The sequence below is a fragment of the Manis pentadactyla genome, chromosome 16 (genome assembly GCF_030020395.1).
Source record: "Manis pentadactyla isolate mManPen7 chromosome 16, mManPen7.hap1, whole genome shotgun sequence".
NCBI classification, from domain to species: domain Eukaryota; kingdom Metazoa; phylum Chordata; class Mammalia; order Pholidota; family Manidae; genus Manis; species Manis pentadactyla.
This window is the reverse complement of record NC_080034.1, coordinates 54,086,455-54,100,449: the sequence shown is the minus strand read 5'-3', so window position 1 is coordinate 54,100,449 and position 13,995 is coordinate 54,086,455. Positions and strand designations below refer to the sequence as shown.

Below are 13,995 nucleotides of genomic sequence, written 5' to 3'. Positions count from 1 at the left end.
GTGCAAAAGCACATGGGCCCATTTTCACACACTCCAAGCATTGGGAAGGAGTCCTCATTGGGAGAAAACTCCTGGATACAGGAGTAGATGATGTTACTTGCTCCCAGGCCTACAGGAGTATACTGCATTTTGTTTATGCACTCATCTGTTAATGGATGTTAGGTTGTTTCCACCTTTGTTTATCATAAACAATGCAGCTCTTCAAATAGCTGTTTGAATCACTGCTTTCAACTCTTTTGGGTATATACTCTGAAGTGGTTTTTTTTTTATCACTTGGTATGTTTTGGTGTTTGGTATGTTGTGTTTTCATTTGTCTCAAGATATATTCTTATTTTCTTGTGGTTTCTTCTTTGATCTGTTGGTTGTTTAAAACTATATTGTTTAACTTCCACTCAATTTGTGGATCTTCTAGTTTTCCTTCTGTTGATTTGTAGTTTCATTCTGTTGTGATTAAAATAGGTATTTTGTATGATTTCAATCATTTAAATTTATTAAGACTTGTTTTGTGGTCTAACATATAATCTCTCCTGGAGAATGTTCCATGTGCACTTGAGAAAAATAATGTATTCTGATGTAGTTGTGGGGAGTGTTCTGTATATTTCTGTTAGGCCCAATTGGTCTATAGTGTTGTTCAAATCCTCTATTTCCTTATTGATCCAGTCTCATTTTCTAACTACTGATCAAAGTGGGCTATTCAAGTCTCCTATTACTGTAGAGCTATTTCTCCCTTCAATTCTGCCAATGTCTGCTTATATATATATATTGGAGCTCTAATACTTGATATGTAAACGTTTATAATTGTTGTATCTTCTTGTTGTATTGGCCCTTTTATCATTATAGTATGTCCTTATCTCTTTTAACAGTTTTTGAATCTGTTTTGTCAGGTATTAGCAGAGCTGTCCCTACTCTGTTTTTGTTGCTATTTTCATGGGATATCTTTTTCATACTTTCACTTTTAATCTATGCATGACCCTAGATCTAAAGTGAGACTCTTGTAGGCAGTATATAGTTGAATCCTGGATTGTTTTTTTTTAACCCATTCTGTCAATTCGTGTTTTTTGAGTTTAATCTTTATATTTAAGTAAATTACTGATAGGGAAGCACTTTTGCCATTTTGTTTTCTGTATGTCTTAGATCTTTTTTTGTCCCTTATTTCCTCCATTAAGACTCACATTTCCTTCTACAAAACCGTGTCAATTACTCAGATTTATTGGCTCTTTGTCTAAAAAATATAAACTGCCTGGCTCTGTACAAAAGCACATGATGGGCCCATTTTCACACACTCCAAGCATTGGGAAGGAGTCCTCTTTGGGAGAAAACTCTTGGACACAGAAGTAGATGATGTTATTATTTCTTCAAATAATTGCTTGATCTCTTTTTTCTCTCCTCCTTTGGGTTGATTTTTTTTTTTGTAGTGCACATTTTGATCCCCTTCTCATTTCCTTTTGTGAATTTTCTATGAATATTTTCTTTGTGGTTACCATGGGGATTACATATAACATGCTAAAGTCATGACAACCTTAAATTGTTACCAACTTAACTTGCATACAAAAACTACTCCTTTGGGATCACAGGAAGATGGTGGGGTGAGTAGTTCAGAGGAAATCTCCTCCCCAAAAGATATATATTTATGAAAATACAGTAAATACAATTATTCCTAAAAGAGACACCAGTGGATGCAGTACAACAGCCAAGATACATCTACATCTGTGAGAACTCAGCATCACACGAAGGGGGTAAGATATAAGCCGTGGCCAGGCAGGGCCTGAATGCTCCCCCACCCCAGAACCCGGAGGGAAGAAAGGAGTCGGAACGGGGAGGGAGGGAAAGCCGAGGACTGCTAAACAACCAGCTCTAGAAATCCGCACCCGGAACGCATACACAAGGTGCATGGGGTGCTGGATATTAGAGAAACGGAAAAGCAAAACCTGTGGGCGGGTCTGCGCAACCGGCACCCCTGAGACAAAAGAAAAGCGAGTGCTTTCTGCAAGTCTTAAAGAGACAGGGACCCCATAGCTGGACGAAATTTGTCCCGGCAGCTGGGAATATCAGGGAAAATTAGGTGCCCTAAACCCTGGGGAGGCACTGTAGCTCTGAAGCCCCTTATGGCACTAAGCACCCTGCCAGTCGTTCCTCCCACTGGCGCAGACCCCGACACACCGGCCCAGTAGCGGGAGAGTGGCAGCGCGCACCGGGGATGGCAGCGCCAGAAGGGACCGGGAGCATATCCATGCACCAGCGGTGCCAGACGGGACCAGGAAAGGCTTGTGCGAGCCCGCAGCGGCATAACCAAACAGCCCGGGCACAGCTCATGCACACTGGTGGTAGTGAAGCCAGAGGAGCCTGGTAGATGACCACACGTAAGAGCCCCATGCGCACCTGCAGCAGAGCCAGAGGGAGCAGGTGTGCTCCCAGCAGCCGTCCAGAATCCCAGCCCAACGCACAGCCACCCAGGCCAGACCTAAAAGCCGCTGCTGCTCACAGCTGCCCGGCAGGGACACCGGTATCACGGAAGAGCGCACCTGGCGTGCCTGCCACCCTGCGCAGGGCTCTGCACTGCTCGGACGGAGAGACCACCGACAGCAGCTTAGGGGACTAACCCAATGGCTGCTCCAGGAGTGCGGGTAAGCGACACAGGCAGCGGAGAAGGGCAAGGCATCCAGCAAGCAGGAAAGGACTTTCTTCTCCCAGCTGACACACTTGCAACCTGCCTACAGGCACGGCTATCACCATGAAAAGGTAAAAAAATTTAGTCCAGTCCAAGATAGTTCAAACAACACCGGAGAAAGGATCTGCAGAGGCAGACCTAACCAGTCTCCCTGAAAAAGAATTCAAAATAAAAATCATAAACATGCTGACAGAGCTGCAGAGAAATATGCAAGAGCTAAGGGATGAAGTCCAGAGGGAGATTACAGACGCCCAGAGGGAGATAACAGAAGTTAAACAAACTCTGGAACGATTTATAAGCAGAATGGATAAGATGCAAGAGGCCATTGATGGAATAGAAACCAGAGAACAGGAACGCATAGAAGCTGACACAGAGAGAGATAAAAGGATCTCCAGGGATGAAACAATATTAAGAGAACCGTGTGACCAATCCAAAAGGAACAATATCCTCATTATAGGGGAACCAGAAGAAGAAGAGAGAGAAAAAGGGATTGAAAGTGTCTTTGAAGAAATAATTGCTGAGAACTTCCCCAAACTGGCGGAGGAAATAGTTGCTCAAACTACGGAGGCACACAGAACTCCCGAGAGACGGGACCCAAAGAGGACAATACCAAGACACATAATAATTAAAATGGCAAAGATCAAGGACAAGGGAAGAGTATTAAAGGCAGCCAGAGAGAGAAAAAAGGTCACCTACAAAGGAAAACCCATCAGGCTATCATCAGACTTCACAACAGAAACCTTACAGGCCAGAAGAGAATGGCATGATATATTTAATGCATGAAACAGAAGGGCCTTGAACCAAGGATAGTGTATCCAGCACGATTATCATTTAAATATGAAGGAGGGATTAAACAATTCCCAGACAAGCAAAAGTTGAGGGAATTTGCCTCCCACAAACCACCTCTACAGGGTATCTTAGAGGGACTGCTCTAGATGGGAGCACTCCTAAAAAGAGCACAGAACAAAAACACCCAACATATGAAGAATGGAGGAGGAGGAAAAAGAAGGGAAAGAAATAATCATCAGACTGTGTTTATAACAGCTCAATAAGCAAGTTAAGTCAGATAGTAAGGTAGTAAACACGCTAACCTTGAAACTTTGGTAACCACGAATCTAAAGCCTGCAATGGCAATAAGTACATATCTTTCAATAATCACCCTAAATGTAAATGGACTGAAAGCACCAATCAAAAGACACAGAGTAATAGAATGGATAAAAAAGCAAGACCCATCTATATGCTGCTTACAAGAGACTCACCTCAAACCCAAAGACACACACAGATTAAAAGTCAAAGGATGGAAAAAGATATTTCAGGCAAACAATAGAGAGAAAAAAGCAGGTGTTACAATACTAGTATGAGACAAAATAGACTTCAAAATAAAGAAAGTAACAAGAGATAAAGAAGGACATTACATAATGATAAAGGGCTCAGTTCAACAAGAGGATATAACCATTATAAACATATATGCACCCAATACAGGAGCACCAATATATGTGAAACAAATACTAACAGAATCAAAGGAGGAAATAGAATGCAATGCATTCATTTTGGGAGACTTTAACACACCACTCACTCCAAAGGACAGATACACCAGACAGAAAATAAGTAAGGACACAGAGGCACTAATCAACACACTAGAACAGATGGACCTAATAGACATCTATAGAACTCTACACCCAAAAGCAACAGGATACACATTCTTCTCAAGTGCACATGGAACATTCTCCAGAATGACCACATACTAGGCCACAAAAGAGCCTCAGTAAATTCCAAAAGATTGAAATCCTACCAACCAACTTTTCAGCCCACAAAGGTATAAAACTAGAAAGAAATTGTACAAAGAAAGCAAAAAGGCTCACAAACACATGGAGGCTTAACAACATGCTCCTAAACAATCAATGCATCAATGACCAAATTAAAATGGCGATCCAGCAATATATGGAAACAAATGACAACAACAACACAAATCCCCAACTTCTGTGGGACGCAGCAATAGCAGTCTTAAGAAGAAAGTATATAGCAATCCAGGCATATTCAAAGAAGGAAAAACAATCCCAAAGGAATAGTCTAATGCCACAATTATCGAAATTGGAAAAAGAAGAACAAATGATGCCTAAGGTGAGCAGACAGAGGGACATAATAAAGATCAGAGAAGAAATAAATAAAATTGAGAAGAATAAAACAATAGAAAAAAATCAATGAAACCAAGAGCTGGTTCTTTGAGAAAATAAACAAAATAGATAAGCCTCTAGCCAGACTTATTAAGAGAAAAAGAGAGTCAACACACATTAACAGAATCAGAAATGAGTGAGGAAAAATAATGATGGACCCAAAGAAATACAAAGAATTATTAGAGAATACTATGAAAACCTATATGCTAACAAGCTGGAAAACCTAGGAGAAATGGACAACTTCCTAGAAAAATACAACCTTCCAAGACTGACCCAGAAAGAAACAGAAAATCTAAACAGACCAATTACCAGTAACAAAAGTGAATCAGTAATCAAAAAACTACCCAAGAACAAAACCCCCGGGCCAGATGAATTAACCTCAGAATTTTATCAGACATACAGAGAAGACATAATACCCATTCTCCTTAAAGTTTTCCAAAAAATAGAAGAGGAGGGAATACTCCCAAACTCATTCTATGAAGCCAACATCACCCTAATACCAAAACCAGGCAAAGACCCCACCAAAAAAGAAAACTACAGACTAATATCCCTGATGAACGTAGATGCAAAAATACTCAACAAAATATTAGCAAACAGAATTCAAAAGTACATGAAGAGGATCATACACCATGACCAAGTGGGATTCATCCCAGGGATGCAAGGATGGTACAACATTCGAAAATCCATCAACATCATCCACCACATCAACAAAAAGAAGGACAAAAACCACATGATCATCTCCGTAGATGCTGAAAAAGCATTCGACAAAATTCAACATCTGTTCATGATAAAAACTCTCAACAAAATGGGCATAGAGGGGAAGTGCCTCAACATAATAAAGGCCATATATGATAAACCCACAGCTAACATCATACTGAACAGCGAGAGGCTGAAAGCAGGTCCTCTGAGATCGGGAACAAGACAGGGATGTTCACTCACTCACTTTTACTCAACATAGTACTGGAGGTCCTAGCCACAGCAATCAGAAAACACAAAGAAATAAAAGGCATCCAGACTGGTAAGGAAGAAGTTAAACTGTCATTGTTAGCAGATATCATGGTACTGTACATAAAAAACCCTTAAGAATCCACTCCAAAACTATCAGATCTAATATCTCAATGCAGCAAAGTTGCAGGATACAAAGTTAATACACAGAAATCTGTTGCATTCCTATACACTAATGATGAACTAGCAGAAAGAGAAATCAGGAAAACAATTCCATTCACAATTGCATCAAAAAGAATAAAATACCCAGAAATAAATCTACGGAAGGAAGTGAAAGACCAATGCCCTGAAAACTACAAGATACTCATGAGAGAAATTAAAGAAGATACCAATAAATCAAAATATGTTCCGTGCTTATGCACAGGAAGAATTAATATTGTCAAAATGGCCATCCTGCCTAAAGCAATCTACAGATTCAATGCAATTCCTATCAAAATACCAGCAGCATTCTTCAACAAAGTTCAGCAAACAGTTCTAAAATTCACACGGAACCACAAAAGACACCAAATAGCCAAAGCAATCCTGAAATAATGCTGGGGGATTATGCTCTCCAACTTCAAGCTCTACTACCAAGCCACAGTAGTCAAGACAATTTGGTACTGGCACAAGAACAGACCCACAGACCAATGGAACAGACTGGAGAGTCCGGGTATAAACCCAAGCATAGATGGTGAATTAATATATGGTAAAGGAGCCATGGGCATACAATGGGGAAATGACAGCCTATTCAACAACTGGTGTTAGCAAAACTGGACAGCTATGTGCAAGAGAATGAAAGTGGATTATTGTCTAACCCATACACAAAAGTAAACTCGAAATGGATCAAAGACCTGAATGTAAGTCATGAAACCATAAAACTCTTAAAAGAAAACATAGGCAAAAATCTCCTGAATATAAACATGAGCAACATTTTCCTGAACGGATCTCCTTGGGCAAGGGAAACAAAAGCAAAAATGAACAAATGGAAGTACATCAAACTAAAAACCTTGTCTACGGCAAAGGACACCATCAATAGAATAAAAAGACATCCTACAGTATGGGATAATATATTTGTAAACAACATATCTGACAAAGGGTTAACATACAAAATATATAAAGAAGTCACATGCCTCAACGACAAAAAGGAAATAATCTGATTAAAAAATGGGCGTAGTTTATGAACAAACTATTCTCCAAAGAAATTCAGATGGCCAACAGGCACATGAAAAGATGCTCCACATTGCTAATCTTCAGGGAAATGCAAATTTAAACCATAATGAGATATCACCTCACACCAGTTAGGATGGCCAGAATCGAAAAGACTAAGAAACAAATGCTGGCGAGGATGCAGAGAAAGGGGAACCCTCCTACACTGCTGGTGGGAATGTAAACTATTTCAACCATTGTGCAAAGCAATACGGAGGTTCCTCTTCAAAAAACTAAAAACAGAAATACCATTTGACCCGGGAATTCCACTCCTAGGAATTTACCCAAAGAATACAAGTTCTGAGATTCAAAAAGACATATGCATTCTTTATGTTTATTGCAGCACTATTTACAATAGCCAAGATATGGAAGCAACCTACATGTCCATCAGTAGATGAATGGATAAAGAAGATGTGGTGAACATACACAATGAAATACTATTCAGCCATAAGAAAGAAAGAAATCCTACCATTTGCAACAACATGGATGGAGCTGGAGGGTATTATGCTCAGTGAAATAAGCCAGGCAGAGAAAGACAAGTACCAAATGATTTTCTTCATTTGTGGAGTACAAGAACAAAGCAAAACTGAAGGAACAAAATAACAGCAGACTCACAAACTCCAAGAAGGGACCACCAGTTTCCAAAGAGGAGGGGTGGGCAGGGCGGGTGGGCAGGCAGGGAGAAGGGGATTGAGGGGTATTATGATTAGTATACATGGGAGGGTTTCATGGGGAGGACAGTGCAGCACAGAGAAGTAGTGATTCTCTGGCATCTTACTACACTGATGGACAGTGACTGCAATGGGGTATTGGCAGGAACTTGATAATATGGGTGAATATAGTAACCACATTGTTTTTCATGTGAAACCTTCATAAGAGTGTATATCAATAATACCCGAATAAAAAAAATTGTTAAAAAAAAAGGAAGCACAAGTGTCCCAGGCATTCTGGGAGGGGTTAATGATTGTTAAAATGCTGGGATTTCCAAGACATGGTAATAGTTGCGAAGGACAATGGGCCCCGTATTTTAAATCATCAACATCTCTGAAAAATCTAGGATGTGTAGTTATCACAGCTTCCCTGCCTTTAAAACAGGTGCAGCTTCTATCTTAGATGAGACATCAATGTGGGAGAGAATGACGAAGCAGACTGACATTTAGATAACAGAGACACTGAAATAAACAAATGTATGGATTTTGCATATATAAATAAATGTGAAAACATATCCATGAGGGTGGGAATCAGGAAGTACTTCCATTATTACTATTGTTATGATGACACAGTATGATGGGGTACTGGCAAGAGCCAGGATTAGGACTTGGATATATCAGGGATTTAGATTTTCTTGTTTATTAGTTACATGAATTTGAGCAAGTTACTACTTAATCTAATTATTGCTAATGGAATGCTCCTTATGAGAATTAATGGGAAGTACTGACACATACCAGGCACATTGTAAGGAGAAGCTATCATTATTACCACTATATTATTCCCCTGATTATATAAAAATGAGTCAGGAGGAGAGTAAATAAAGTTTTAAGAATCCAATGCTTCATTAACTGAGTGGCATGTATGCAACTTCAAGGAATTCTTACTTTAAGACTATATTAAGTTTGTTTGCTCTTTCTACCACAACATAGATAATAAGCCCCATGAAAGGAGTTAGGAGCCCTTTCAAATTTTACTCCCAGCTCAGCACCACACTTCCAACTAATTCCCTATATATTTTTTCAAAGGGAAAGGGCTAAAGTGGTTATTTTCATTATCATTCTAGTTCAGTAACAGATTGAAAGACTAAGTTACCCTTGCCAAGAAGCTCATTTCAAGCAGAGGTGGGTTAAAATATATTTAAGATGAAGTCCTTTCATTCCTCTACCTGTAGAAAATAAAGTTCATGCAGGTAGAACAGTACTGACTCTGAAGTCTAACTGACATGAAGATACTTCTGGGGATGGTCTATACAAACCTAGAGAACGAACATCTATGCATATTCTATTAGAACACTGTATGTTTCTTTTATATTAATTTATTTGTGCTTCCATCCTTAGGAAAGTTGCAGTGCCTTCTGAGCATGTAGAATCTACCCAAAGCTCACAAATCCTAAATAACGAATGCTCAATTCTGCTGCACGAAGTAGCAGCCACAATTATTAATCTTCCCACACAGATCAAACAACAGATAACACAAAAATAGGAATGATGCTGCAACACTAGAGTTTTTGAGTGCAATAGACAGAGGAAGAAAAGAAAAGCAGACAAACTGTCAGGGCAGGTGATGTTACCTGAGTGCTGATGGCATTCTTTTTGGTGGGCCGGTTCAACATGATCTTTGTGATGCCATCTTGAGAGGTCACCACCAGGGTTTCATATCCCGGTTGTTCCCCGTCGGCTCCAGGCTTTATTTGGCTAGAAGATTCAGAAGAAGAGTTCAGACTGGACACCATATCCACATAGTTCTGCCTGGCAGTTTCCTGAAGGAGGAGATGACAGCATTTTGAGAAACTTTCTAGGCTAAAAACTAGCACCCTACAGTGAAGAAAGAACAGAGGTTCTGATTCAACAGAAGCACTCAAGATCTCAAAGGCTCCATCTATGATGGTTTCATGAGAAGCACCCAACTTCCTTCAAGAGTATAGCAAGTAGAGTAAGAGCAAACAAGTGAATCAAGTAAATGTACCTTGGACAGGCTGCCAAGAGAATTCCATGCGTCCCACTTAGCCTTATTGATCAAGTCAAAAACACTTGGTTTGGGTGTATTACAAGGTCCTTCAGTTGCCTGTGGAAATGAGAGTGGGAATTATTGGAGTCTTCAATATTTAAGATCCATAAAATGTACAACTAGGATGAATGCACCTTCCCCTCCCAAATACTTCCATAAGTACATAAATTGATCTGAACTTTCCTCTTGCCCTCTCTTTGATGCTGTTGCTAAAAGTGCACAATGGAAAAAAGAGTGGAAAGACAAAATGTGCAATTGGCTATCAGTCCCTAAAGTTATAACTACTCGCATATGAAAATAATGTAAGAAAAGGGATTTGGAAGAGTACTTTAAAAAAAATTCTAATAGTTTATTGTTTTTATGTTGATGATCACTTTTTTCACACACAACCAAAGTATCCAAGCAAACAATCTTTGAAGGTAACTAGCCAACAAATGCTTGGAAATCCACAGTACATTCTAAAGGCTCATTCAAAGGTATTTAAAAAAACACCATTAATTCAGTAGTAGATTCCTGGTAATTGAGCAACAGAGCTGTAGCTGGGGAGCAGGGGTGGAGGTGGTCAGAGCCAGTGGCCCTAAGGAAACTTAACTGAAGGATGAAGCAAGGAGAAAGCAAAAAGCAACTAAATTTCACTTGTTTGAGAATAGGTGGGGTGAGTATTTTGAGATAAATAAAATACAAATGACAATTTAAAACTTCACTTAGCCACATTAAAAATTTCTTAATTTTATAATTAGCTAAAAGAGGAAAGAAGGAAGAGACTTTGAAAAACAAAGGCAGTAAAGGAGTGTGGGGAAGTTAGGGTTCCTATGGCCAGGATTCTCACTGAACTTAAACCACTTGATGATGTAACTGGCCTGTCGCTAGGCTAGTGCTTCCACACCAGTAGGCAATAAGCTATAATCCCGCTATATAGAGAGCTCGGCCCAATGCTCTGGGCAGAGGCAGAGACGCTAGTGCTCGACCTACCGCCGAAAGAACAAGCCGGGTAATAAACCCTTTCACCCCAAGAATGTTCTACTGTCATTTCTTTGGTCACACTGAATCTATAGCGAACTTGCCTGGGGCTGAAACCCATTGGGAAGACAAGGAGGCTTTGACTTTCCAAAGACAGAGACAAGAATCACTCTGCAAGAGTAAGCCACCTGAGAAATTAGAGGCAACACAGTCCACCAGCGCCCCCCAGCCCCCACCATGGAGTCAGGACAGCATTCGTCTCCTAGAATGATGTGTGACAACGCACATGGAGCACTGCCTGCCAGGGAAGACTACTCTAGCCTCCGTGTTCACAGTTTTCATTTGCAGCTGCATATTCAGGCATCACTGAATGTAACCTGAAGCCCCCACTCTAAATGACATTGTTAGACTCCCGATGCAAACAAAGAACTCCTATCAGGCATGGCATTTCAAGGGTTAGGGAGTACCTCCCAGAGGCCAAGGGCAAAGTCCAGAACTCTTTTTGGGCAAAGTTAAAATTCTTTTGCACACAAGAATCACAAAAAGAGAAAAACAGATAAAACACAGGAGCCCTGAGGGGCTGACTTTTCAGGGTAATCTTTAAACATTGCAAACTTAATTTTTACAAACTTAACTTTAAATTTTCATTATAAAATTTTTCAAATACACACAAAAGTAGATAATGAAATCCCTATACTCATCACCCACGTTCAACAATGATCATTTTTTACCAAACGTGCTTTGTCAGTCTTTTTCTTCTTTCTTATTTTAGTGAAACCCAAATACCACACTATTTTACCCCTACCTACTTAGTGTGCATTCCTAAAAAAAAAAAAAATCAACATTTTCTTATTTTCTTACAGAACCTTGATACCACTGACAATAATTCCTAGGTATTATCTCATACTCAGTCCATATTCAAATGTCCCGAGATGTCTCAAAATAACCTTTTCATTGATTACAGTAATGTCACCAAATACTGTCCACACACTTGGTTGTTTTATCTGTTAAATCTCTTTTACTCTGGAGTGATCCTGAGAGATTACTTTCATCAAAGTCTAATATACAAAAATTCTCATGTATGCACTCTTTAGAGGAAAGGCAGCAAGACAAACCCTGAAAATATTAAAGCTACATTTTAGTAAAATATATGACGCATTTATTTGAAGAGTCATTTGTTCAAAATGGCTCCAAATTTATATCAGATCTTAGGCATTTACCTGCTTACATAGGGCATAGAGTTTTAGCTTCGCTTCATTTCCTGGATCCTTCTTCAACAGTTTCACTCGATTCACTGAATTTTCAAAGTCCTTCTGACTGGCTCTCATTGTGCTTCTACTCACATGCAGCTTAAATACTTGGAAACTAATCACCTGCAGAGGGCTGCAAACAGGCAGGCAGATTTCTAATTGTTCTCAAATCTTATATACCAAAATGCCGTTTCCCTGTATTTTCCCTATACTTGCCCCTATATAGCTGGCCGCAAATGGTTAGTGGCTTCCAAAATAATCCCTAGATACAAAATCAATACAGAAACTAACTGTAGTAATTCTAAAATAAAGGAAAAGCAAGTTACAATCCAGCACAGTATTTGTAGCAATTCTAATTAAATAGAGATAAAAGTAGCCAGAACCCAAACGGCTTAAGTAAACTTTGACCCAAACAACAAGTAAACGAAAGTACAGAAAATGCAAGACAGAAGTGACCAGGAAACAGACCAAGTGGGTAGAGTGCACAGAAAAAGTTTAGGTGTTTGTGTCCAAAGGTGAGAAACAGCCTCTGCACTCAGGGATTTATAAACTATTAGGTCAATTCCTTCCTCCCTGCTCAGCAAAATGTCTGTTGCAACATACCCAAATGCAGGAGCGGAGGAGAGACCAGAAATGTTCAAAAGTACAGATGAGCAGCCACTGGTACTCCAGAGAGCCAGTTCTTTCTTAGAGGTGGGGTACCTACCTGGGGGAAATCTACTGGCGTGAACGTTAGTCTGTGAAGCCAGGCTGAGCATGCTCAGTCTTCACCCCTGATGTTTAACCAGCCAACTAGTAGCAGAGTAAAAACAGGAAAGCATGGTGGGCTAAGTTTTTAAACACACACTGTTAAGCAAAGGAGAAGGGGAAGCTTCAATGAACACTATGGAGGTACAGGCAAACAATGGATGTTCACAATGATGACCCTGAGAATAAAGTTAATGGCATCAAAGATTAAGATAATACAGTTACAAATAAAGCCCAAATCTAACAAATGTATAATCTCTGCAATAATGTAACTCAAACAGCATAACGATCTTTAGGTTCAAACCTTGAAATATTCAAAGGATTGGTGTGTAGTTCAACAAAATTAGTGTTCAGTAAGTTTCATATTAAATATTTGAATTCCTTTTTTTTTTTTCTTTCCGAAATGGGAAAAAGTTCTGCATCCTAAGTCTATTTGGCAAATGGCAAGTTCCAAGCAGAAAACGAAAGGAAAATCTACAGTGCCCATAGGAGGCCTTAACTGCTCAAGTTCTCACAAAATATAACGCAAAACTATTTATTTAAAATAAAGTGAGTTTAAAAAAATTACAAAACACGTTTAATACATAAAACAGGTAAATCACTCGTAATTTCACCATTTCAAGGAAACAACCACTTTCCAAGATTTCTTGTTTCCTCTGCATAGCTTCGTTTTCTGTTTTTACATAGCTTGTGTATCTTGCCGCTTAGCATTACAGCAGAAGTATCACCCAAGGGGCAAACAGTTAAATCCCACACTGACGATAACCAGCTCGGGTGTCTATCTACACTGTTCAGCAAATAAGCAAAGCGTGCTTACATGTTCCACCTCGTTTTAGCAAACTACGTGTGCAACCACAAGCAGCCAGGGCGGCGGCAAGCAGCCACCCGGCTGCGGCCCGCGGGACGCGCGGACAGAGAGCCGCAGCTCAGGCCTCACGACCCTCTCCGACCCAGCGCTGGCGGACACTCGATGTCGCTCTTTGCCTGGAAAACCGTTGAAGCATAACCTTGCTGCTACCGAGACAAGGTAACAGAAAAGGCGGCTCCTGCGGGCCGCTACCTTTGGCCCAGACTCAGCGCTTACCTTCTGACCGCGCTGGAACACCAGGGTCGCCGCAGTCCCGCAGCCAACCCGGCCACAGCCACCCCGGGTGGGTTGGGCCGGTAGCCGCTCGGGCAGGGGCGGAGCCGGGTTCGGGGGCGGGGCCGGGGATGGTCAGGGACGCGATGGTTGGGGCGGGGCCTGGGCGGGGCCTGCGCGCGGGGGCTGGTGGGCGCTGTGTGGGCC

The 13,995-nt window shown here is 40.6% G+C and overlaps 1 protein-coding gene across 1 annotated transcript in view; it reads right to left on the bottom strand.

The window, feature by feature from the left end:
* The window catches only part of LOC130681259 (enoyl-CoA delta isomerase 2-like), a gene marked incomplete at its 5' end in the record, with an annotated part of 52,558 nt that extends 38,621 nt beyond the window's left edge, over nucleotides 1-13,937 (bottom strand). The window contains 4 exons of the mRNA XM_057493892.1: nucleotides 9,314-9,502; nucleotides 9,709-9,807; nucleotides 11,931-12,093; nucleotides 13,792-13,937. Of these exons, the coding sequence (XP_057349875.1) occupies nucleotides 9,314-9,502; nucleotides 9,709-9,807; nucleotides 11,931-12,093; nucleotides 13,792-13,937 (597 nt within the window). The remainder of the gene's footprint in view (nucleotides 1-9,313; nucleotides 9,503-9,708; nucleotides 9,808-11,930; nucleotides 12,094-13,791) is intronic.
* Between the last annotated feature and the right edge of the window lie 58 nt (nucleotides 13,938-13,995).